Source organism: Hemibagrus wyckioides, linkage group LG02 (genome assembly GCF_019097595.1).
Source record: "Hemibagrus wyckioides isolate EC202008001 linkage group LG02, SWU_Hwy_1.0, whole genome shotgun sequence".
NCBI lineage: Eukaryota > Metazoa > Chordata > Actinopteri > Siluriformes > Bagridae > Hemibagrus > Hemibagrus wyckioides.
Genome location: NC_080711.1, coordinates 25,880,426 through 25,908,335, shown reverse-complemented (window position 1 = coordinate 25,908,335; position 27,910 = coordinate 25,880,426). Strand labels below are relative to the sequence as shown.

The 27,910-nt window shown below is 44.0% G+C and overlaps 2 protein-coding genes across 5 annotated transcripts; both read right to left on the bottom strand.

The window, feature by feature from the left end:
- Nucleotides 1-3,051: 3,051 nt before the first annotated feature.
- ier2a (immediate early response 2a) lies at nucleotides 3,052-4,280 on the bottom strand. The gene has a single exon (XM_058375774.1). The coding sequence runs from the start codon at nucleotides 4,153-4,155 to the stop codon at nucleotides 3,616-3,618; it is 540 nt and encodes a 179-aa protein (XP_058231757.1). The 5' UTR covers nucleotides 4,156-4,280; the 3' UTR covers nucleotides 3,052-3,615.
- A 2,319-nt stretch (nucleotides 4,281-6,599) lies between these two features.
- Nucleotides 6,600-23,904, bottom strand: LOC131366841 (nucleus accumbens-associated protein 1). Of its 4 annotated transcripts, none has more exons than XM_058411719.1 (6): nucleotides 23,730-23,904; nucleotides 18,631-19,659; nucleotides 17,800-17,970; nucleotides 12,919-13,024; nucleotides 12,310-12,407; nucleotides 6,600-12,039 (listed from the first exon to the last, which is right to left on the bottom strand). In XM_058411719.1, the coding sequence occupies exons 2-6, from the start codon at nucleotides 19,628-19,630 to the stop codon at nucleotides 11,732-11,734; spliced, it is 1,683 nt and encodes a 560-aa protein (XP_058267702.1). In that variant the 5' UTR covers nucleotides 19,631-19,659; nucleotides 23,730-23,904; the 3' UTR covers nucleotides 6,600-11,731. The 4 variants fall into 4 exon arrangements, with proteins under 4 accessions (XP_058267702.1, XP_058267713.1, XP_058267724.1 ...); XM_058411730.1 differs by lacking the exon at nucleotides 23,730-23,904 and adding an exon at nucleotides 22,634-23,520; XM_058411741.1 differs by lacking the exon at nucleotides 23,730-23,904 and adding an exon at nucleotides 23,200-23,520.
- Nucleotides 23,905-27,910: the final 4,006 nt, after the last annotated feature.

Below are 27,910 nucleotides of genomic sequence, written 5' to 3'. Positions count from 1 at the left end.
TACATAAGAAACAAGAAACAGACAAACATACAAACAGTCCTAGATGTTACCCCGAGTGACCTGAGGCGACTGTGGCAAGGAAAAACTCCCTTAGATGGTATGAGGAAGAAACCTTGAGGGGAACCAGACTCAAAAGGGAACCCATCCTCATTTGGGTGACACAGGAGCGTGTGATATGAACACTGTCCTTTCTGCATTCATGTATAGTCAGTCGTGTGAGGCAGATACAGCATGTGCACAGTGTTGTGGAAAATTAATAAAGAGATTGTTGTGGTCCACATAGGGTTGGCGGCGTGGCTTTGAATACCCCAGTCGTCACAAAGCCGAACCCGGCTGGAGCTGGTCCATCTCTGGATGCCACTGGAGCTGGCACGATCTCCGGATGCCTCTGGATGGGTAGAAGAAGGGAAACAAGTGGAACAGAATTAGCATAGCTGCTGTTCATAATATTAGAAGCACTAGATGATAATGTGCATTTAATCAGATGTACTGGAGCACAAGGTTATGGGAAGTGTTAGATGTATGCCAGGATAAAGAGATATGTCTTTAGTCTATATTTAAACTGGGAGACTGTGTCTGAGTCCCGAACACTGTCAGGAAGACTGTTCCAAATCTCCCTTTTTATCTCTTCTCCCATCACTTCAGCAATAGCATTAATCAGGTCATTTTGTATTTTGCCTGACGCCCCACAAAACACTTTGTTAGTGGACAGGTGGTAATGTAAGTCTGAAGAAAAGAAAGTAGCTCCAAATAGTTGCCTCTGTTTGTGGATGCAGCGCTTTCATCGTGTCCTCTAAATGAAATTTCCTGTTTACCCAAAAATGTAACACTATGTAAATGTAAAATGTCTATTAGTCTTTTCAGTATTTCCCTATTTTTCTTCACCTTTTCATTGTGTAGCTCTGTTTCCTTGCACACTTGTTCATTGAGTTGTAAATCCACCAGGGTTTCCCCAAAGGTTTTCAGAAGTACGGTTGCTTGTAAGTGTCTGGCCATGCTTTGGTGTCTCGCTGCTGCCTTGGTTAGACAACTCAAATTTGCAAACCCAGTGTGGCACCAAACACCATGTCAATCAACTGCAAATAACAGGCATTCCCAGCAATACAATTTGCAGCGCTCCTTGAAGGCTGTGAGCCAAGGATATCACACATAGTTACTGGTTTGAAGGTGCTGGACAAACCCTTTCCCTGGCTGGGATAGGCTTGCTAGCTTCGGGGTTGGCCGACCTTTCATCACGATCTCTAGCTTTTCTTGAAAAGTCTGCCTTGAAAATACATTTTTAAGGATGTCTGTGACCAAATCCATTTTTTCTTCTGTGTCAGCCATTAAAATAAAAATAAAAATATATATTTTAATACATATATATAGTTAAAGTATATATTTTATTTAGTCTGACTACTCCAATTATCCAATCAAAGGACGGGAAGTTACTGATGTAATCGTACGCCTGCTAGATGGCCCCAGTGACGCCAACTCCAAATCTGATTGGTTAATGAAACAAGTTCATTGCCACTTATTTTAAGCTCCGGGCGCCTGCACTATTGATTCTGAAGGCCTTAAGGCCGGGCGACACATGATGTCATCCACTGTCTGAAATATGATTGGATAAATACTCTTATCATAAATATACACTACTGGAAGCAGCGCAACCGAGAGAAAAGCTATGAAATGTAGAGAATAGACTATTGGGAATAATTTAATACACATTCATGGAAAAATATATTAAATATATTAAAATGCAAGTCAGTGATTCAGATCACTGCTGTTTAGGGCAGCAGAGAAGGACTTGCTGACCCTGACGGTCTGCCACTGGAAAAGATGTGAGGGGTGTACTCACTTTTGTGAGATACTGTATATTTTTTTGTATTTATTGTTTCTGCACTGCCTTGTTGTTGCTCTGTTTGCACCTAGTTCCTCACTCTGCACTTTATGTGTCTAAGACAAACTCCTGTCCTAGCTCTGTGTTGTGTTTTGTGTTTGATCTTTATGTTGTATGTTTCTGTAGCACCAGGTCCTGGAGAAACGCTGTTTCATTTCACTCTGTACTGCGTCAGATATATGTGGGGGAAATGACAATAAAAGCTTCCTGACTTGACCAGGCTGAACCCCACTGTCTGAACCAGACTGTACACCGACTGAACCCCAGAACCTCCTCACCAGCACCAGTGTCTGATCTAACCAAGAGTGGAGCTTATTATAACAGCAAATGGAATAAATCTGGATGGCCATGTGTGTGTGTGTGTGTGTGTGCGCGTGTGTGTGTGTGTTTTGACCTATTATTCAGGTACTTCTGGAGTTGTGTTTTTTACTCACACTAAGAGCTCAGTACAAGGGTCCATTTTCCAGTCTGCAGGTCAGATGTGCGGAAATATGACAGCTCTTCACACACACACTTTCAGCTGCACCCCCCCCCTTTTTACCCTATTTCTTTTCTTTCGTTTAATGTTTTGAAGAATATATACCGCTTAACATTTTAACATGGAGTTATTTATGTACATCAGTTGCGGATATTCATTTGTACAACGAGAACTAGGAAATGTATTGCGGTATTTGATGAACACACACACACACACACACACACACAGAGAGAGAGAGAGAGATGTAAGCGAGCCTTAAATAACGCTAAAGGTGTTTTCGAGTGTTTAATGAAACAGTTTATGGAGGAAATTTGTCAGAAGGATGTTGTGTGTAACTGCGGCTCCATTGTTCTCTACTGAGTTGAGAGAAACATCCGGCCTCACGCGCCCTTCACTTCCGGCCTTCCATGAACAACGCAGAAATCCACCCGTCCCTCCGGTCACGTGATCCGAGAAGGTTGCCATTTTTGAGACAGCGTTAGATTTGTGGTTTAATGTGATTAATCTTGTGGTTACTCGAACAGGACAGTTTCACGCGCGGGTCCATAATGTTTATTATTCACATTAATGTTAGTTAAACTTTTAGTGAGTTGCGTTTACCTTAAGCACAAAAACTCACCCCCAATCTGGCAACAGACTCGACCATACTGCAACACACTGAAGGCAAAGACATTTTGGTAAACAGAGAAAAGAGTTCGTCTTATATAAAAATATTTTATTATACAAAAGTGAGGTAGAGACCATGTGGACTGGTCAGGTTTAGTAGCTTATAACACGTTTTTTCCTTCTGTGAGATTACACAAGCGCGATGAACATAGTGATCAAACACAACAGTCATTTATATACAATAAATAAGCCAGCTTTTACAAGATTCATTTCATTGAATCCTTCAGTAAGTTTTTTTATATTATCCATGAATCTGACACACACACACACACACACACACACACACAGAGCTGTATCATGTATGGGCTTGTTTCCAGGAAACTTTGGGTTTGGTTGATGATGAGATGGTGAACCGCCCTGACTCAACTCCGTCACTGTTTCTAAAGCAGACATGTGAGTGATGAATCACCTGTCACCTCGTGACGTCACCCAGAAACTCCCTCTGATCACACCACAGGGTCTCAGGATCGTGTTTGGGCCAGAAACCCAAAATAATGGCTGGATTTTACAGTAACTCCATATAGACTGTGCGCGCTTTTTGCTCGGTGAGACCGGGAACTGTGCGCTCTGGCTACACACACACACAGTCTGTTCAGAATGTCACTATAGTCCTGGGGATGTGTGTAGCTGACAGAGGGTCCGTCTCCCGAGCGCAGTTCCCGGAGTTACTCCGCGCGGTGGAGTCATGGAGAACCCGTCGGATCTCCGCTGGATCCAATCTCGCCTTTTTGCACGGCAGAAAGTCCGGCTCTCCGCCGCTTTTCCCTCTCCGTTTCCGCGATTGTGAATGATGGCTGGTGGTGTTACAGTTCTCTTTATCTGTGGTGTTGTCTTGGTGTAATGTCCTATCACCGCTCTGGAGCGCACGCGGACGGTCAGGCGCCTCGGCCGTGTCCATTAGCTCCTCTGTCTGTGTTTGGTGTCCGGCGGACACGGCACTGTCAGCCTGTCCACTCGTGCCCGTTCCGTGGTTCGGTACTCGTGCCGAGTGGTAGGCGTCCCGCGCGGCTCTCATCACCAGGGTGAGCAGGAGGCTGCGATGGAGCGGAATTCCTCCGCGCTGGTTTCGGGAGCTGTACATTTTACTCAGAGCCTGCACCATGACCCGCTTCGCTTCTGCACACACCTCCATCTATCCTGTGGACGGTCACTTTATTAGGTCTGTCTTTAAACACGACCTTTTGCTTTGTTTGTGTTCTGAAACTTCTTGATCTTCACTCGTGTGGAACAGACGCAGAATCAGAAGGACACGCGTTGTCGGTTAGCCTTATGTACTTTTTGTGACGTCAGTGGTGTGATTGACACGTCGGCTCCACCCATTTGATTTGCTTCCTGGAAAGATAAACGTGCTAAACGGGGTTTCTCTCTCTCTCTCTCTCTCTGTTTTTCTGAAATAATATATATTAACAATAAATCTGGAAAAAGTCGTAATGCCATGAAACAGTACAGACAAAACAACAGAAATATAATATATAAACTCGATCTGTGGACTGTCCAGTATATATTCTTTTCATTTCAGCCTGTTTCACTGCCTGCCTGAAGACAGAACAATGGTTTTTATCTTTCAGTTCCTGACAGATGTTGTTCATTTAGACATACACTCTTATGAGATTCAATCGGATTAAATTAAATTATACATCTAATTAAAAAACTAGTTTTATAATAGAATAGATTATATAATAGGATGCTTTGACTGAATAAATACATGTATTCAAAATATTATTAGGTTATGAATATAAGGTTGTATTTTTTTTTATCTTTTCTTTCCCCACTTTCACCCCTTTCACTGCTTTCCTAATATTATGCCCATATACGGACATCCGCCTCTGGCACCGGCTCGGCGGAAAAAACCCTGCGCGCGGAGGCGGGCTCTACTTCCTGTGGCCATATTTAGGACGCTGATGTCGTCACCGCTGATAACCTTATATGGAATGGGAACCAGCGCGCGCCGGAGCTTCCTGTGGCCTTTTAGGGGGAGGATCCAGCTGTTTCCGCCTGAGACACATCACTCAGTGTGTAATGGCGCCTTCTGCAGAGGAAATAGCTGTGTGTGTGTGTGTGTGTGTGTGTGTGTGTGTGTGAGAAAGAGGAAGAAAGAAAGAATACAGCTAATTTACACAAACTATGTACATTAAACCTCTAAACCTTTGTTTGCATCAGATATTATATTATATTATATTATAGTTACAGTTCACTTCGTATGAAGCGAGCAGGTTCATGTGTTCTGCAGATGAAAATTTCACAGATAAATTCACAAAAAACTCCAGTAAACAGAATAGTTACTGTTTTAGTAATCTAAATAATGATTTGAATATTAAAACATTTCATTACATCAGTCTGTACAGAGCAGCTTTGTGGGATTTGTTTACACTTCTGGATGAAGAATGATTAAGAAACCCTGACCTCAAAACAATACCATGACATTTCCCCAAATACCCATTAAATCTCTTCAATCAGATGACTGATTATAATCCCTGATCATTGCTCCAAATGAATGAATCAGATCAACAAATTAATTTCGATTAATGACAATTATCACAATAAAATCTGCAGTCGCTTCAGTCACACAGAGAGGAGATAAAGAGCAGCTCTCCGTCTGCGTTCAGTTCAGTCTGTTAATCACCACTTCACTGCAGAGAAGAGGTCTGTGTGTACAGAACAGCTATTTTACACACACACACACACACACACACACACACACACACCTTGCCTGAAGCCCATGTTTCTCTGCTTTATGGTGAAGGATTCAGAGGAAGTGACATCACTATTTCCTGTAGCATTTCACAGGTATACATAAAGAGGAAGTGGGGCAACTGGCTGGAAATTCACACGAAGCTGTGAAAAAAAAAAACAACCAAAAAAACACATTCTCAGCTCAGGGAAAAAACATAAAAACTTCCTGAAATGTCATGAAAACCAACTCAACTTCATTCTTGACGAATTAGTTTACACAAATAAATAATGCTGAATGTAAAACCGTACGCTATTTACTATAAAAAATCTAGATCTGAAAAATCCAGGAAGTGAGTGTTGTATACTCCGTACAGCACCGAGGGGACGCAGTACCGTGAAGACCAGGACACACGCTGAAATGAAAATTCAGAACTTCTGAGTTCTGAAGGTTGACACAGCTTTCATTTCTAAAAAAAATTTCTCTCCTGTCTTAAACATGGGACAGAAACATCAGCCTGAGAGGAACTACAGCGCTTCAGCTCGACTTTAATCTCCAGAACTGAAATCCTTCAGACTTTTAGGTCTTAAACTCAGTCATAATTAATGTCAGCTTCCATCCTCATGTGTGCAAGTTCAGAAATGTAAAACCCTATCTCTCTAAAATATGCCAGAATATTACTGTTCACATTTAAAGAATTATCCTAAGATCTGAAACATTATTTAAAATGCTTGTTAGATAAATCAGTACTGACATAAATACAGAAATAAACCAGAATTTATGATGAGATTCAGTGTTTACTTCTTCAGGGTTAGTTTTATCTGATCCTGATGGCAATCTTTTACATGCAGAAAATAATGATGAACGGAAAAAAAATATGAATAAAGACACAGGGACAAAAAACATTTGTTACAAACGTTTTTATTAAGATATCCAGATGTTTTCTTTCAATTTTGCTTTTTTTTTTTCCTCTTTACAGTAGTTAATGTGCAATTATACTTTGATAATATCGGGTCACAGTTAGGGATTCACAAAGTTATTGGCACTCTGAACACAGACTGAATGGCTTGATGGGACACGGGCATTACAGGGACACACTGTGTGGGCACGGTGGGGTGGTGAGGGTGGGGGGCAGGGGGGGGTCAGACACGGCTGCGCTGGACTCGAAGCAGCTTCTGGGTTACAACTCATGCTGTGAGTGCACGACGAACAAATCAGTAAATCTCATTAGTGCTTCTATAGAATGTACAGGATGTTTATATAGATATAGATATATTTCTGTATGTTTATATGTATGGATCATTCTCTATTGTACAGGTTTGTAGTTATAGAAAGTGAACACGCATCAATTTTTTTTTTTTTAGAAAAAGGTTTTACACTCCTGCTTGTGTGCAGATGAATGTAAATCATCACAATCCCTAAAACACCACATCTCACTGCACCTGTGCATGTAATCCTCTCCTCCATCACCCCGGAGATTCATTTACCTATTTTTTATATTTACCTTTTTTTTTTTTTATATATATATATTTTTTTACAAAATGTCAGTTACGTAGAGCTCACCACTCTGACTTTCATCATCACTCTGCACGCTGAGGAAAACTGGTTAAAGGCAGGATTCTGAGGTACACGGGAACAGAAGAGGTACTGCAGAAGTGTGTGTGTGTGTGTGTGTGTGTGTGTGTGTGTGTGCTGATTGATATGATGAACACACCACTCAGTCCTCGGTTGCTGTTCCAGAATGCACAGCAGCCCAGAATGGATTTGAATAAAGGAAAAAGGGGCGGGGTTTAGAATACAACGATTAAGGGTCAGTAAACTCTCACACCATTTCAGTCTCCGGCCTCGCAGACGCCGTCATCAAGGTGCCATGGGTCAAGAACGTTACAATAAAATAAATTCCCCCCCCTCCCCGATTAAAAGGTGCATTTTTAGGCACAGAGACTTCAACAGACAGTAAAAACAATAAAGTAATAAAATGACACGTCTGCTCAGCACGACTCTGGTCCCTCTGTCATATAAAAACACACTCTTTAGGCAACTTTACAAAACTAAAATAAATGAAGAACATCGTTTTTTTTCTCAAAATAATGTAAACAAGGTCTAAATTGTGTTCCTCTGTGTAACATCTGTGAACGAATTAAATTGAGCACAGCGCCCTCTGGAGTCCACTTTGTGTAGTGCACGAGACTGTACAGCAGGGTGCGCGCGCGCGTGAATCAAAATGGAGGCCAAAGAAACTGAAAAAGCCTCTGATCCTCAAAACTATCAAAATTATCACAAACAGCTCATTTCTGATTTTCCTATTCTTACAAAAAAAAGACTTGGCAACTCCACTCTCACTGCAGATTAGTTACAGATCACGTCTTTACTGCTAAACAACAAAAACAAACAAACAAACAAAAACAGCTGTGCTACTCTACACCTTATTAAAGAAACATCTGAATGCAGCTGGTTTCCTGCTGTACAGTCTTACTCTCAGGACTAAAATCGGATTATTGTTCAGGGAAGCTCGAGTTAAACGGAGACGCAGAAGAAATGAAACGCTAAAAAAAACAAGTATGAAAGTTCATCTACATCAGAGCTCTGAAGATCTGCGGAGAGCCACGAGCTCCATCAATCAGCTGGGGCAAAAAACCCACAGCAAAACAAATCTGTTCAACAGTCGCATCAATATTTACACCACGGTCAAGACCCCCCCCCCCCCCACACACACACTCTTCTCCCCAAATTCTAATAGACAAGGTGCACAAACTCCAGAGTCTCCTACAAAAAGAAGGTGCAAACCGCACAAGTTCAGTCTACAAAAAGAAGGTGCAAAGCTCCACTTACCTCTGTAACACACACACACACACAACTAAAAGGTATTTTGGAGACTTATTTTGAGCAATAAGGACTTTTTGGAAAATCACAAAGTAAATTAATAATTAATGAATAATTACTGGTCACTTATTCAATCTCTGATCAGTTTACTGACCATGTAATAGTACTGGCAGCCCAGTCTCCTCAGAGTTTATAACTCATTTCTCTGACCGTATCCACTTTTTTGTGCCGCTTCATAATGATTGCTTTTTTAATCACTTCTTTTAAAACTTTTGTTTTTATCAGTCAGGAAAAGTGAATTGATGTTTTTTTTACATTTAAATTTCATGTTTAATTATATTTCAGTACATACATATACATATATATATATATGTATAAAATAAATAAAAGACCTCATGTACTAAATCTCCTCTAGTTTTTCAGAGGAAGGGTCACTGCAGGAAGTGACTGACCCTGCCGCATGTTTGCAGATTCTTTTGTTAAACTGAGCCGAAGCACAGAGCTGCAGCCACGCCCTCTCATTTCTGACTGGTAAAGCTTTTCACCTTTTGGATCATTTCATCAGTATTAAAGCCAAAATGTGGATTATTTTTTTATTACTGTAAGCTGAAGTGGATCATTTTCATGGTCCTAAGCGTGTCCTTCCTCTTAAACCACCGTAATTATACGCACAACAAATGATCATTTCTAATTTATTAATGAACATCATACTTTTTGAAATCTGTGTATAGTTCATTAAAGAAGTTTTAGTGAAACAGGGTTCTTGTTCACGGTTATGTTTCAGCAGCTGTAATCTTCTGCTGAGAAACTAAAGGAGTGTAAAGTCTCTGTCCTGAAGATCTGTGGAAAGTTCAGCTTCACTTCAGCTACAGCTCACACCACTTTATATCATTTGCTACTAAACTTCACACAGCTGTTTCAGTTTTATTTTTATCTTATTTTATTTATTTATAATTGTATCCTATTATATATTTTTAAAATCCCTCCTATTTGGTCCTTATTTTAATAAATCCAACAGTCGTACCGTAAATGATTGTGTATGTGACCAATAAAATTTGAATTTGACCGTTACAAAGTGCCGACACTCGAAACTCCATTCATTTTGTTACAGAAACATCTGGTTACATGAGAAACATCTGGTTACAGAAGAGCTGTTAATTAGAAAATAAAGTGAAGCTGGACACGTGACGAGGCGCTGCAACTCCTGATGGAAATTTCAGACATCACTGCTATGCAAAGTCAGAAAGCTTTCAAATGTAACGCTTCCAAAAAGCCCTGCCCAGTGCCCCACACACACACACACACACACACACACACACACACACACACACACCAGGAGAAACAAACACACCTTAAATCTCAATCAGGCGTCACCCACATGCAAGCACACAGAGCCAACTATGTGCAAGGAATGTGCATGCACACACACACACACAGACACACACACACAGACACACACAGCTGGCCAAACAGGGATATACAGAGCAGCTCAATCACATACACACCTATCTGTCTTCTGGGACACAGACACTGTAAACCCCCAACTCTCTCCCTCTCACACACACACACACACACACACACACACAAAATCACCTTGTCTTTAAGACAGCAGGGTGATCATAACAATAGAAAGCATGGCCTTCCCCTCCCCCAGACCAAACCTTGTGTGTGTGTGTGTTTATGTACACAAGGATAGGAGACCACAGAGAGGCCAAACAGGGTCACATTCACACACATTCACATACAGACACACACACACACACACACACACCCTGTGCTCCAGTGTCTTCATCACGCCCCTGTACACTTCCCTTTAGGTGGAGTTTGTGAGTGAAGGCAGAATATAACATTTTACTAAAACTTTTTTGACATGGGAGCAGAACAATTAAATTAATTATATTTGTTAAACATTAATAAAATAATAAAAGGTGCAATCAGTGGTTTAGGTGGGAGCTAAGTGAAGCGTCAGAGATTTACCCAAAGCCACACCCACAAAGCTTATCAGATTAGCTATTTGGAAGTGTGAGAAGGCGGAGCTTCGTAAACTATAGGAAACATGACTGACATGCACGTAACCCCACCTCCTTGTCATAATTCATTAGAGTTAGATCTTTTACAGTCTAACATTTCACTTCCTGATATTAAATTTAGCTTCAAGAGTTTTGATTCAAAGTGATTCAGAGTGAATCAAACAGATGACTGAGTACACTGTGTAAAGGAGAGAAACCTCACACACATCGCAACACACAACATTAGAGCTGCAGTGAAATCGCAGTGTGTGGTAGTGGTGTGTGAGTCAGAGGCATTAGGGGAAGTGGACAAGGGTGTGTTAAAGACAAACACCGGGCGAGCCAGAAACTGAATCAGTCTATTAGATTAAGCAGAGCCACCAGAGGAGCAATTTCTCACAGCCAATCAGGTACGAGCACCGGTCTTTGTAAAAGACATCAGTATGTAAAAATAATTTCTCTCTTCACGTCCTACAGCAAAGCACGACTTCAACACTTGTGGAAAAAAAACCACACGTAAAGTTAAACAATCGCTCCATCTTACACGCCAATAAAGACAATAAAATAATAAAAAAGCTAAATATGCTTGAAAAAAAAACTTGTTTGTCTCTCTACAGCTCAGGAGCTACACACACACACAAAGGACAAATAAAACACAGGTGTGTGTGTGTGTTAGAGAGAGAGAGAGAGAGAGAGAGAGAAACAAAGGACAGAATTCTTTTTTCTGCATTCAATCTCAGAAATTTAGAGAAAAAGTGGAGGAGGAAATAAATTCTTTCCAAATTGGAGACAAAGGAACCACCTACACCTCTGTCTGTCTGTCTCTCTACAGTGACTATGACTCTCTCGGCCTAAATACAATCGGTCAGTCTCAACACCAGTGTGTGGTGCTGCAGACATTTACATTCATCTAATCGACTACAGTGTTGATGGGGGGGTGTGTGTGTGTGTGTGTGTGTGTGTGTACATAAGATATGAAGGCAAACTACAAAAGAGATCAGTGTCTCATGATATACAGATTTATAAAGCGTGAAGTAAAGGAGGAGCTTCTGTGCAAAAAATGGGTTATTTGGGGGAAAAATAAAAAAAATAAACAAAGAAAAGGCGTCTCTGTTAAACCGCACCTACGCGTAGTCACGTAGACGGGCTGCAGGGCGGAGACGAGGCCATTGGTCAGGGGGCGGGGCTTCTTCATTTAGGCCCACTCACTGGAACAGAGTGCTGGCATCTCCAGCCACGCCCTGCAGTGATTCACCAGATGAGGGGGTGGTCTCCAGAGATGCTCCGCCCTCTAGATCGGCCGCCTCGAAGGCGGAGTCGGCTCCTAGAGCCTCGGCCTCCATCTTGACGGCGTCGGGGAGGAAGCCTGCGTAAGCATCGCTCTCGGCCATCAGCAGCTTCAGTTTAGGGATCCAGCTCTTCCTCACCACACGCCGAGCGTTAGTGCACATGTCCGCCGCAATGGCGTTCATCTCACTCTCCTTAAAGCTCGTCGCAAAGTTCTGGCAGTAATCTGTGGGACACACACACACTCAGGAGGGTCATGTAATATAGTTTATTGTGTAAAGACTTAAAATCACATTAAACCCTACACTGTGAAAATTAGATGAATGATTTTACAGATACGGTGTGTGTGTGTGTGTGTGTGTGTGTGTGTGTGTGAGAGATAAAACACAACCTGAATTTACAGAAACACACAAGTGATCATGCCACACTCCTGATAAAGTCATGCTCTCTGTGTAGAACCTATGACAGGGTTCTATTTGTACTTGTGTCCACTCACATTTAACAGCATGGAGGACGCGACTGTCCAGCGGTTTACGACTCGGGTCATTAGTGGAGGAGCGAATCCCCGTCCCACAGCTGTTCGCTAGAGTGCTCCTGGATACACACACCCCCCCCCAAATGTCACAACACACATGGCAGATTTAACAGTGCACACAGACACACACACACACAGACACACACACACAGACACACACACACACAGACACACACACACAGACACAGACACACACACACAGACACAGACACACACACACAGACACAGACACACACAGACACACACAGACACACACAGACACACACAGACACACACAGACACACACAGACACACACACACACAGACACACAGACACACACACACAGACACACACACACACAGACACACACACACAGACACACACACACAGACACACACAGACACACACACAGACACACACACACACAGACACAGACACACACAGACACAGACACACACAGACACAGACACACACACACACAGACACACACACACACAGACACACACACAGACACACACACAGACACACACACAGACACACACACAGACACACACACAGACACACACACAGACACACACACAGACACACACCTGTCAAAGAATGCAGCCAGCAGTCTCCTCAGCAGGACTTTGTGTCGGGTTCCTGCACTGACATGACAGTTCATCAGCTGAGCTCTGGAGATGAAGACACCAGTTCCTACACACACACACAGTTAAAACCAGATATTAGATACAAATTAAACGACTACCTCTCTGTAACGAACAGCACTGCATAACTAACGCTGCTCTGTAACTAACGCTGCTCTGTAACTAACAGCACTGCATAACTAACGCTGCTCTGTAACTAACGCTGCTCTGTAACTAACAGCACTGCATAACTAACGCTGCTCTGTAACTAACAGCACTGCATAACTAACGCTGCTCTGTAACTAACGCCGCTCTGTAACTAACGCTGCTCTGTAACTAACAGCACTGCATAACTAACGCTGCTCTGTAACTAACGCTGCTCTGTAACTAACAGCACTGCATAACTAACGCTGATCTGTAACTAACAGCACTGCATAACTAACGCTGCTCTGTAACTAACGCCGCTCTGTAACTAACAGCACTGCATAACTAACGCTGCTCTGTAACTAACGCCGCTCTGTAACTAACAGCACTGCATAACTAACGCTGCTCTGTAACTAACGCTGCTCTGTAACTAACAGCACTGCATAACTAACGCTGCTCTGTAACTAACGCCGCTCTGTAACTAACAGCACTGCATAACTAACGCCGCTCTGTAACTAACAGCACTGCATAACTAACGCTGCTCTGTAACTAACAGCACTGCATAACTAACGCTGCTCTCTAACTAACAGCACTGCATAACTAACGCTGCTCTGTAACTAACAGCACTGCATAACTAACGCCGCTCTGTAACTAACAGCACTGCATAACTAACGCTGCTCTGTAACTAACAGCACTGCATAACTAACGCTGCTCTGTAACTAACAGCACTGCATAACTAACGCTGCTCTGTAACTAACAGCACTGCATAACTAACGCTGCTCTGTAACTAACAGCACTGCATAACTAACGCTGCTCTGTAACTAACAGCACTGCATAACTAACGCTGCTCTGTAACTAACAGCACTGCATAACTAACGCTGCTCTGTAACTAACAGCACTGCATAACTAACGCTGCTCTGTAACTAACAGCACTGCATAACTAACGCTGCTCTGTAACTAACAGCACTGCATAACTAACGCTGCTCTCTAACTAACAGCACTGCATAACTAACGCTGCTCTGTAACTAACAGCACTGCATAACTAACGCTGCTCTGTAACTAACAGCACTGCATAACTAACGCTGCTCTGTAACTAACAGCACTGCATAACTAACGCTGCTCTGTAACTAACGCCGCTCTGTAACTAACGCTGCTCTGTAACTAACAGCACTGCATAACTAACGCTGCTCTGTAACTAACAGCACTGCATAACTAACGCTGCTCTGTAACTAACAGCACTGCATAACTAACGCTGCTCTGTAACTAACAGCACTGCATAACTAACGCTGCTCTGTAACTAACAGCACTGCATAACTAACGCTGCTCTCTAACTAACAGCACTGCATAACTAACGCTGCTCTGTAACTAACAGCACTGCATAACTAACGCTGCTCTGTAACTAACAGCACTGCATAACTAACGCTGCTCTGTAACTAACAGCACTGCATAACTAACGCTGCTCTGTAACTAACGCCGCTCTGTAACTAACGCTGCTCTGTAACTAACAGCACTGCATAACTAACGCTGATCTGTAACTAACAGCACTGCATAACTAACGCTGCTCTGTAACTAACGCCGCTCTGTAACTAACAGCACTGCATAACTAACGCTGCTCTGTAACTAACAGCACTGCATAACTAACGCTGCTCTGTAACTAACAGCACTGCATAACTAACGCCGCTCTGTAACTAACAGCACTGCATAACTAACGCCGCTCTGTAACTAACGCCGCTCTGTAACTAACAGCACTGCATAACTAACGCTGCTCTGTAACTAACAGCACTGCATAACTAACGCCGCTCTGTAACTAACAGCACTGCATAACTAACGCTGCTCTGTAACTAACAGCACTGCATAACTAACGCTGCTCTGTAACTAACGCCGCTCTGTAACTAACAGCACTGCATAACTAACGCTGCTCTGTAACTAACGCCGCTCTGTAACTAACAGCACTGCATAACTAACGCTGCTCTGTAACTAACGCCGCTCTGTAACTAACAGCACTGCATAACTAACGCTGCTCTGTAACTAACGCCGCTCTGTAACTAACAGCACTGCATAACTAACGCCGCTCTGTAACTAACAGCACTGCATAACTAACGCTGCTCTGTAACTAACGCCGCTCTGTAACTAACAGCACTGCATAACTAACGCTGCTCTGTAACTAACAGCACTGCATAACTAACGCCGCTCTGTAACTAACGCTGCTCTGTAACAGCACTGCATAACTAACGCCGCTCTGTAACTAACAGCACTGCATAACTAACGCTGCTCTGTAACTAACAGCACTGCATAACTAACGCTGCTCTCTAACTAACAGCACTGCATAACTAACGCTGCTCTGTAACTAACAGCACTGCATAACTAACGCCGCTCTGTAACTAACAGCACTGCATAACTAACGCCGCTCTGTAACTAACAGCACTGCATAACTAACGCTGCTCTGTAACTAACAGCACTGCATAACTAACGCTGCTCTGTAACTAACAGCACTGCATAACTAACGCTGCTCTGTAACTAACAGCACTGCATAACTAACGCTGCTCTGTAACTAACAGCACTGCATAACTAACGCTGCTCTGTAACTAACAGCACTGCATAACTAACGCTGCTCTCTAACTAACAGCACTGCATAACTAACGCTGCTCTGTAACTAACAGCACTGCATAACTAACGCTGCTCTGTAACTAACAGCACTGCATAACTAACGCTGCTCTGTAACTAACAGCACTGCATAACTAACGCTGCTCTGTAACTAACAGCACTGCATAACTAACGCTGCTCTGTAACTAACAGCACTGCATAACTAACGCTGCTCTCTAACTAACAGCACTGCATAACTAACGCTGCTCTGTAACTAACAGCACTGCATAACTAACGCTGCTCTGTAACTAACAGCACTGCATAACTAACGCTGCTCTCTAACTAACAGCACTGCATAACTAACGCTGCTCTGTAACTAACAGCACTGCATAACTAACGCTGCTCTGTAACTAACAGCACTGCATAACTAACGCTGCTCTGTAACTAACAGCACTGCATAACTAACGCTGCTCTGTAACTAACGCCGCTCTGTAACTAACGCTGCTCTGTAACTAACAGCACTGCATAACTAACGCTGATCTGTAACTAACAGCACTGCATAACTAACGCTGCTCTGTAACTAACGCCGCTCTGTAACTAACAGCACTGCATAACTAACGCTGCTCTGTAACTAACAGCACTGCATAACTAACGCTGCTCTGTAACTAACGCCGCTCTGTAACTAACAGCACTGCATAACTAACGCTGCTCTGTAACTAACAGCACTGCATAACTAACGCTGCTCTGTAACTAACAGCACTGCATAACTAACGCTGATCTGTAACTAACAGCACTGCATAACTAACGCTGCTCTGTAACTAACGCCGCTCTGTAACTAACAGCACTGCATAACTAACGCTGCTCTGTAACTAACGCCGCTCTGTAACTAACAGCACTGCATAACTAACGCTGCTCTGTAACTAACGCCGCTCTGTAACTAACAGCACTGCATAACTAACGCTGCTCTGTAACTAACGCCGCTCTGTAACTAACAGCACTGCATAACTAACGCCGCTCTGTAACTAACAGCACTGCATAACTAACGCTGCTCTGTAACTAACGCCGCTCTGTAACTAACAGCACTGCATAACTAACGCTGCTCTCTAACTAACAGCACTGCATAACTAACGCCGCTCTGTAACTAACGCTGCTCTGTAACAGCACTGCATAACTAACGCCGCTCTGTAACTAACAGCACTGCATAACTAACGCTGCTCTGTAACTAACGCCGCTCTGTAACTAACAGCACTGCATAACTAACGCTGCTCTGTAACTAACAGCACTGCATAACTAACGCTGCTCTGTAACTAACAGCACTGCATAACTAACGCTGCTCTGTAACTAACAGCACTGCATAACTAACACTGCTCTGTAACTAACAGCACTGCATAACTAACACTGCTCTGTAACTAACAGCACTGCATAACTAACGCTGCTCTGTAACTAACGCCGCTCTGTAACTAACGCCGCTCTGTAACTAACAGCACTGCATAACTAACGCTGCTCTGTAACTAACGCCGCTCTGTAACTAACAGCACTGCATAACTAACGCCGCTCTGTAACTAACGCCGCTCTGTAACTAACAGCACTGCGGAAGGAACGCCGCTCTGTAACTAACAGCACTGCGGAAGGAACGCCGCTCTGTAACTAACAGCACTGCGGAAGGAACGCCGCTCTGTAACTAACAGCACTGCGGAAGGAACGCCGCTCTGTAACTAACAGCACTGCGGAAGGAACGCCGCTCTGTAACTAACAGCACTGCGGAAGGAACGCCGCTCTGTAACTAACAGCACTGCGGAAGGAACGCCGCTCTGTAACGAACAGCACTGCGGAAGGAACGCCGCTCTGTAACGAACAGCACTGCGGAAGGAACGCCGCTCTGTAACGAACAGCACTGCGGAAGGAACGCCGCTCTGTAACGAACAGCACTGCGGAAGGAACGCCGCCCTGTAACTAACAGCACTGCGGAAGGAACGCCGCTCTGTAACGAACAGCACTGCGGAAGGAATGCTGCTCTGTAACGAACGCTGCTCTTTTACAATGGCGCTGCATAACAAACAGCACTCTGTAACGAATGGCGCTCTCACTCCCAGGTGTTGAAGGTGACGAGTTTCTGACCTGTGACCAGCTCCAGTTTCTCGGCTGGGTCGCCCTCCTCGTACAGTTTGGGGTGGCAGCGATTTCCGATCTGAGCGATGAGCTCTGCAGGGAGAGACGCCAGGTCCTGACGCCCACGCATCCGACTCCGAGTCTCCGAGTGGTCCGGCAGAGCCTCTACTCGCTCGCCCGCTGAGCACAGAGAGAGAGAGAGAGAGAGAGAGAGAGAGAGGGGGAGAGAAAGAGAGAGAGAGAGGGGGAGAGAAAGAGAGAGGCTCATTAACACATTTCCTTTCTACCATCTGCTGATAGTTTAGCTCAAAACTCTCCTCCTATTTTCAGCACTAATGTCTGTCACTCATCCACTCACAGAAACACCATCACCAGGACACACACCAAACGGTTTAAATACAAAATTAAACGCGGATACTAGTAAAATAATTTATATAAGCTGTAAATGTCCCGATTATTACCCCGAATTAAATCAAAGTAACAACGGCACACGATGACATGATAAACAGCGAGTCTGAGTGAGTCAATAAATAAATAAATTAATAATAAATACCTAGAGTATAAATTTAATGTATCTGCAGAACTACTATGCCATTTTCCAAATCCTTTAATTAATAATAAATTAAAAGAACAGTTTCATCTATCTGCTGCTGTTTCAACCACTGGTCAGTCCAAACCTCACCGACCAATGGGGAGCCCATGCTCATTAACCATGCCCCCTCAAGAGTCAAAAATAATCATCAGTCTCTGAAAGCTCCATCAGCATGAGTGAAACATGGTTCAGGTTCGAGTTGATGTGTAGTGTGTGTGTGTGTGTGTGTGTGCTGTCTGTTGCCTCACCTGTGGCACCCATGTTGAGCATGCTGTACATGGTGTACATGTTGCAGATCTGCCGGTACTGTTCCTCGGCGCCGTCCTCTGCCGCCTCCTCCTCCTCCTCGTCGTCGTGATAAGAGATGGGCGAGTCGCTGGCATAGGCGCTCACGGTACCGGGGCTGGTGCCCTCGGGTGTGGCGCTGCTGCTGGATCCATTCCCACTGCCATTAGCATTAGCAGTGTGGCCTCCAGGTGCCACAGCCAAACCTACAGCCAGTCCCTGTGGCTGGATCGCGCTAGTCCGCGCCATTTCTTGAGAAAAACGTGCCGCTTTGCGGCCACCAGATCCTCCGGACGCTCCGGTGCTGTCCCGACTCCCGCCCTCCCAAAGACGCTTCGCCACTGGAGTGCAGACCACAGAGTAGGGCGACACCTCGGGCTGCTCCGCCTTCACCCGGGACACCAGAGGCAGCGGGGTGAGGCAGGAGGCGGGGCGACTGGTGGCTGTGGCCGTGACCGCCACCCCTCCTCCCCCACTCCCATTGGCCGAGACGCTGACGGACGTCTGAGTAACGGGACTTTGAGGTTCGGACGGTGGCGTCTCCTCGACGTGCAGGCCCTGCGAGTCGCAGCTTGGCGAGCTGACCTTCAGGAAGAACTCTGTGCCCTTCTCCATGATCTGCTGGATCTGCAGGAAGCCAGCAGTGTACATGAGGAGGAACTGATCTCCTACGTTCATGCTGAGGCGGCCCGTGTAACAGAAGGACAGGATCTGCTGGAAGCTCTGAGGCTGTACGGCAGGCGGCAGTTCCACTACAGCCGGAGCCTTGCTGCCGGCGCCGCTGTTGAAGAGGTCGCGGAAGTACGCGCTGCTAGCTGCCAGGACGGCCCGGTGCGCCTTGAAGGCATGGCCTTTCACCACCACGGACACGTCACAGTACAGGCCCTGCAGCCGCTGCTCATTCAGACACTCCAGTACATTATTGCCAAAGTTGGGGATCGCCATCTGAAGGGTCTGAGCCATGGCGCTACGGCCGGCACCACCACGGAAATCTGAGAGGAATGACAAGACAGGAAAGAACTCCATAAGGAACATTCTAGAACTACAGCCCTGTCTGTGGATTCTATATATTCACCATGTTATTGGCTAACAATTTAAAGGAGACGATGGCGGTGCAGGAGAACAAACCAGGGTCAGAGGAGCAACTCCCCTGGTAATGAGGCACTGGAAAGGGTGAAGGTCAAAGGTCATGCTCAAGCTTTGAGTGAATCCTGCAGAACCTTCATCTTTGAATCTCTTGTTTAAAAAAGGAGCCTACTTATTTCATTCACCAGGAAGCGAGGCCATTTCCCCAAGCACCTCCACAGAGATTAGCATGTCGAGAATCACAGTGAAATCGATTCATGTCATTTGGTTCATTTTGATTTTGCAGAATTAAACAAACCAAAGTGCATGTCAATGTTGTGTGACGTGTTCAAGCTAAAGACATCTTCACAAATGTGGTCAGAAATACAGCAACAACAATAAAAAAAACTTTATCAAGTGTAGAAACCACAAAAATCACTTGGAGCGCTAAGAACTTAATTAATTTAAAAGGTCTTTAAACACTCCGTCTCACGTCCAAGTTTATTTACCGTTTTTGTTTGTTTAGTTGATCCAGATCTCTAAAGTACACAACATTTCTACTGCTCTGTGCTCTGGTATAGTTTAATGTCTTACAGAACACACCCCCAGGACACGAGGCAGGTTTGATTCACTTCCAGAAGGCGAGTCAAATCACTGTTTCATCTGTTCACTGGGGAGTAGATCAACACCCCCATGCTCAGACCTGAGTGTGATCATCTTCTCAACTAACTAAAGAAGCACAGTGAGACCACACCAGGGTTCTGGAACACTCGGATGTGAATATATATCTGCGTTCTGTGTGTGTACAGTCTCTGGTCTGATAGTGTAGAACTTTAAGTTCTCTTTTTTTCCTGACACCATGAAGAGTGCAGAGCTCAAACACCACCACAATCTTGGTCATCCCAACACGGCTCTGGAGTTTCACAGGAACATTTTTCAGTCTCTGATGCTCACACTGTTCCTCCTCATACAAACAGAACCCAATATTCCTGCATCAGAACAGTTAAAGAGCCTGATGGATCTGGAGCTCCCACATAGCTGCTGCTCCATGAGAAGACAAATAACAGACATCTGTTCTGTAGAACTCAGAGGAACCAGAACGTCCTCCACAGCCCTGAGACAGAATGTCTCGTTCTCACCTGACTGGGAAGAGACGCAAAGCCACAGAGCTTTAATTTCATGCATCACACTTCACGATGGAACACGGAAAGAGAGAGAGAGAGACAGACAGAGAGAAACAGAGAAACAGAGAGAGACAGAGACAGACACAGAGAGAGAAACAGATTAAACAAATATACATCTACATGAAGATGAAGAGAAATTAACAATAATGATACAGGGCTAATGTCAAAAAACGAGACCTCACTCAGCGGTATGAAGGGGCTCCTCGGGGGAAAGAAGTGCCCTCTTTGTCTCTAACTCACTACCACACACACACACACACACACACACACACACACACACACACACACACACACACCAGACAAAACGGCTTGTTTACAGTTGGCTAAAACACACACACACACAAACACACAAGCCTGGGGTTTATTAAAGTTGTTCCCTTCTTTAAAAAAAAACAACACATACGTACATACATACATACATACATGCGTGTGTGTGTGTGTGTGTGTGTGTGTGTGTGTGTGTGTGTGTGTGTCACAGAACAGAACCGTTTTGATTAATTTAATTAACACACTGTTGAAATCGTTTCAGAAAAATAGTTTTTCACTGAATAAATAAAACCTGAAGTTTAATCCTTAATAAAATCCTCAGTTTTAACCCTGACCCTGATACCTACACTCCAGAACAAAGATTCATCAATGGTTCTCTGCATGGTTACGGGCTCTAAACATCAGGCTGTAAAACCTTTAACCCTTCTGTTCATTTTAAATAAACCACTTTCTTCTACAAAACTACAGTGGGATTAGTTTTTCTAAACACTCAGAAGATGTGTGTACTGTTCTTAAAGATTCACACGTGACAAGTGATGTGTGTGTAAATCCCACAGGTGCGTCTCCATGAGATCATGTTACACACACACTCCGTTTAACACACTGATTTTTTCTAAGCGCTTGTTGTAGGGGGCGTGGCCAAGTTTGATCATCAGTAGGTCACATGACTGCGATGTGCCTGTAGTCTATCTGTGCTATGAGCTCCGTAACGTTCCCTAAAAACACACATGAACCCAAAATACATGTCCTAAACTACATACCACAAACATAACCTGCGCCGGTTCCGTCAACACAGAGTCCACTGCGAGAGAAGGTGAAAAGTTGTGATGCTGTAACGTGAGATATCAAAAAACAATAAGACTTTAGAGTACAGTTACGATCTAGAACCTAGATGCTGCACATGTTCTTCATATGTGCCGTAGTACACACTGTGTAGAACCCTAAAACTCTGTTAGAAAGGACCCCAGGAGAGCGCTAGAGAAGAACTTCTGAAAACCTTTTGAAGGATTTTTCTGAGTTTCGAACGAGAGTGTTTATAGTGTTTATAAGTACATTATAACCTGAGTGCACTAGTGTTCTGGGTTCCTTCTTTACAGTTCTATGGTTTAAAAATGCAGCACTGAGTTTTGTTTATTTCTAAAGAACTTTTCCCAGAGTGGTACAGTCCACATTAACATCCAATTAAACACAAAACATCGGTTAGTTTGTCTCCATGAGAACCCTCATGTTCTGTTCAATACACTATTACTGTAGAACCTGAAAAGTTCTAAAAAAGTGTTCTAGCTTGACCATTTCAAATCTAGATCTGCTCTCACACACACACACACACTTGTGTAGAATTGAAGTTCTCTCTCTGGTCACAGGTTCTATAAATCTGATGTGTAATAAAACTGAAATCGCGCGTTATAACTTTAAATAATAATAAATTTGAGAGAATTAAATTACTCACTAAAGCACTAACACACTGACTAAGTCAGTGATGCGGTTCGGTGTGCACGTGATCAGAAGTGTAACCGGAACCGGATTGTGTGTAACCTGTAGAAATCAGTAAATGAGTCAGACCTCAGGCCTCGCGCTGATCGGGCTGGAGCTCCGGTTCTCAGGCCGGCCGTGCCCGCGGTGTGCCAGGCAGGCAGTCGGTGTTGTGTGCGCGCGCGAGCTCGGTACGTGGGCGCGCGGCGACGCCAAAACACACGATTTAAGAGTCACACAGAATAAACGCGGTAAAGCGGCGGAGCTCAGCATGCGCGTGCTGCTGTGCCCGATGTGTGTGCGCGCGTGAGCGTGTGCCACTGCAGCACGGGTCCTGTGGCGCGCGCGGAGTCCGGAGGCCTGCACAGCTTCAGCGTGCCACAAATCTGAGTACGGCCACGCGCTTCAGTTCCCGACGACGGAAAAATCCGATGTAAATCCGTATCTGGCACGTTACCTAACACCTCTTTTACCGTAGAAAACCAACATTTAAACTTGTTCACATTTTATCTCGGATTTGTGAGCTGTACCGTTCCACCGCACCTTGTCTTATTGTACAGACATCAACAGGTCATCCCGGGACAAACGCAGGCGAGCCGGACTGAACCACTGCGCTCAGCACGGCGGGGGGAGACACTCGCAGTGGCAGGGAGAAAACAATCTGATCGCGCCGCCTCGAGAGTCTCACACACCGCGGAGACTCGATTTAACCATTAAAATACAAACCTAAACCTCTCCTCTCACACACAGCACTGATTTCTCTACACAACCCGCCCGGTATACAGACACACACCCCGCCGCAGCTGTCAGGCCTAAGCCGGCCGCCATGATCCGGAGGTCCGCGAAGTGGTTAAACTTTTTTGTCGGTACCGTTCGTCTGCGCCCCTCCCCCACTGCCACCGCCACCGCCACCGCCGCACACCTTCCCCACAACACACCACCGTCACCCTCAAACACTAGAACACACACACACACACACACACACACACATTGCGGGGGACACGTCAGGAAACAAACACGGGAATCCGGCTTCCCTCCGCAACCTCACACGACCCCACGGAGGGGATACTCACCCCCGAGCTCGAGCCGTTACCGAGTGTTCGTGCGGAGCAGTCCAACACATACAAACGCGCGCGCGCGCTTTGTGTCTCTCTATGTGTGTCTCTCTCTCTTTTTCTCTCCTCAGAAACAGCCATTCATTGTGGGCGCGAGGCCGTGATGTCGATCACAGAGCGCTCGAGCGCCACTTTCTCTCCCAGCGGGATCACGAGCGCAGAGACACTGAGAACAGCGCGCGACTCACCGGGTTGCCAGATTACAGCTACTGTTTCAATCATTTACACTTTAATATCTGATTAAATTAATCCAAATAAAATCTGCGATTCAAAATAAATATATTGGTCTTTTTGAGACTTTACACTGTTCTCTACTCCTGGAATAATGTCCACAATGAGAGAAATCTGAGGAAGAGTAATGAGTTAAAATCATCACATCATCTTATTTATCACTCAAATACAAACTTTACTAAATAAACACAAAAGATTGGACAGTAAACAGGTTCAGCCTGTAACTAGTCCTGAAAGTATGACTCTGTTTTAGATTTCTTCATGAAATGGTGTCTTAGCTGCGATGCCCACTCCATCTAAACACACCTGACACTGAGCTAGCAGAGCGGCTAAATAAAAAAAGTTTAGATAAGGATCATTATCAACTATGTGTGTGTGTGTGTGTGTGTGTGTGTGTGTGTGTGTGATTCCTCACTGAGGATTTGCGTTTATAGAATCTTAGGACTCAGACTTCAAGTGACCGTACCTGGAGTTAGTACCATACCTTGGGTTAATACTGTACGTTGGGTTAGTACCTGGGTGTTAGTACCATACCTCAGGTTAGTTGTGCACCTGCGGTTAGTCCCGTACCTTGGGTTAGTATCATTCCTAGTACAGATATTGTTCATTTGATTCAGACTGAGACTGGAACTGGGCTGGGACTGGTTTGTTAGTGGGATACAGAGTCTGTGTAGCTCCTTCATCATAGCAGTTGCAAAACTTGGAGACCTGGGCATCAACGCATCACTATGCAACTGGCTCCTGAACTTTCAGACCAACAGGCCCCAGCATGTTCGGATAGACTGCCAATGCTTTTCCACCCTCATCCTTGGCACCGGAGTACCACAAGGGTGTGTGCTGAGTCCCTTCCTCTATTCTCTCTTCACCTATGACTGCAAGCCTGTATATAGTTCCAACACACTTATCAAGTTTGCAGATGACACCACGGTGATTGGACTCATCAAAGACAACGATGAGTCAGCTTATAGAGAGGAGGTGGACCGTCTAGCTGCGTGGTGCGCTGGCAACAACCTGCTGCTCAACACTACGAAGACCAAGGAGCTCATAGCGGACTTCAGGAAGGAGAAAGGTGACACACACGCACCTATTCATCTCAATGGAGAGGTGGTGGACCGTGTCACTAGCTTCAAATTCCTGGGTATCCACATCTCCGAGGATCTCTCCTGGACTACCAACAGCTCCAGTCTGGTCAAGAAGGCTCACCAGCGCCTCTTCTTCCTGAGGGCTCTGAGGAAGAACCATCTCTCTTCAGACATCCTGGTGAACTTCTACCGTTGCACCATCGAGAGCATCCTGACCGGCTGTATCACTGTCTGGTATGGGAACTGCACTGTGTCAGCCCGGAAAGCGCTGCAGAGGGTGGTGAAAACTGCCCAATGCATCGTAGGAGTTCCACTTCCTAAGATCGAGGACATTTACAGGAAGCGTTGTCTCACCAGAGCACGCAAAATCATAAAGGACTTTTATCACCCTGCCAATAGACTCTTTGCCTTCCTGCCTTCTGGGAGGCGCTACAGGAGCCTCCGGACCAAGACTACCAGGTTTAGGAACAGCTTTTTCCCCACAGCTGTTTCTTTGCTGAACTCTGCCTCCACCCGATCACACACACATTGACTGAACACATTATTATCAGTGTATATAACCTTTTCTGTATATAACCCTTTCTGTGTACAGTTTACATATACAAATTATTTATCATAGTATACAATATCTTCCTCATTGCACACATCTAAATCATTGCACTCATTGTACATAACTCCTCTGTATACTGTTTATATATTTAATTATAATCATGGTATACAACACCTTCTTTATTGCACCACTATAATCATTTGTTCATTTGCACTCATTGTATTTACTCATTGTATTTACTCATTGTATTTACCTCCCACTGTATACTGTTTATATTCTGTTATATATGCAAATTATTTATATATTTGTGTATATTGTTTGTATATGCAAATTATTTATTGTTATATACTTATTATATATACTAATTATTTGCACTGCGAAAATGCACTTCTGGTTAGATGCTAACTGTATTTCCTTGCCTTGTACCCACATGTGCAGTGACTAAAGTTGAATCTAATCTAATCTAATCTAATCTAATCTAATCTAATCTAATCTAATCTAATCTAATCTAATCTAATCTAATCTAATCTAATTTAATCAGTGAGGGCTATGAGGGTTAAGTTTAACACCAGACAATAAACTAAAGCTTCATACATACAACCTTTATAAACTCCCATCACATGTAGAGAGACTCTACTGGACACAGACTGGACAAGTGCAGGACAATACATATATGTATATAATAAAGCTCATTTTGAGCAGCATTTTATTTTCAAATTATAACTTAATATTATATTATTTATTTATTTTTCTGTTTCAGGATTTCAGAAGCTAAACTGTCCAATCTGGCCACCTCTCTCTCTCTCTCTCTCTCTCTCTCCCCCCCTCCCTCTATCTTCCACTCCCCCCCCCATGTGTTTACGCATAAACATTTCCCTTGTATACGCAGTTAGTGCAGAGGTTGTCATGGCAACAGCGGCAGAGGCCACGCCTCACTTCTCTACACGTGAATTGAAAAGTAAAATCTGGCCAAAATCAGACACACACACACACACACACACACACACACACACACTTGTTGCACTGAACAGATAAGAGTTTAGTTCAGAATAAAATCTCAGTGGCTTTCACTCACCTGTTTAGCTAACTTCTCCTCACTTCTCCTCACCTCACTCTACCTCACTCCTCCTCACCTCATTCTACCTCACTCCTCCTCACCTCATTCTACCTCACTCCTCCTCACCTCACTCTACCTCACTCCTTCTCACTCTACCTCACTTCCTATATATTCATAGGAACAAAGATCTTCCTTTTTGCAGAAATAATAATAAATAAGATTGAAGAGTTTGTCCATAATGACTGTCATTATGTTTGGAGGTAAGAGGGTGAGGCAACGCAGCCATGAAGCATGGGGTGTGTGTTACTGCAGGAGTGACTGCTGGACTTCACCAGATAGATGACATCATGAGGAGGAATGTTCTGTGGATAAAACATCTCAAGATATTATTCAGGAAGATAAAGCTCAGACGCTACAGCAGCTTCCAAATGACTCCATCAGAAACTTTACAGACTCCATCACAGATGTGTGTGAGGCAGCAGGCCTCCAAACCTGACTCTCTCACACCAGCTCAGAGCAATGGCCTCAAATTCTAGCAAATTTTGGTCAGACAGAAACACAGACTGGAATTCGTTTTTTTCCTTTGTAATATTTTACAGCGCAGGAAATCGGACAGTCTATTCTACTGACCCTGACTCAAACCCACTGTGATGCAGATTCAGTCTGATCTAAAGGCTGACAAATTCGTGTGTGTGTGTGTGTGTGTGTGTGTGTGTGTGTGCTGAAAGCAGGTCAAATGCAGAATGTATTTATGCTCCTTATTTCACATGTTATTAATGCAAATATTTTCCACCAAACACAGGATCACATTTAACTCAGTGTGAGATTATTTTCCAGAGCAGAAGGATTTTTCAATTAGATGAACAAGGAATTAAATGAGATGAAAGTGTTATGAAATCTGTCATCTAATCACTCTGTTCTAATAAAGTGTAAAGTGATGGTGTAATGGAGGATTGATCACTCAGTTCTGAGACTCTCTCTCTCTCTCTCTCTCTCTCTCTCTCTCTCTCTATCTTCTCTTCAGTTCACACCTGTATCATAATTTCATATTTATTATACGTTATTAATAAGGAATAAGATCTGGATTATTCTGTGATCTGAACACAAATCCATCACGTTATATATATATTCTGTGTTCATTAGCACTAAAATGGAGTCCATTACAGTTAAATGAATAAATGATGAAGACGTGAAAGCTGATGTCACACTGCCACCTAGC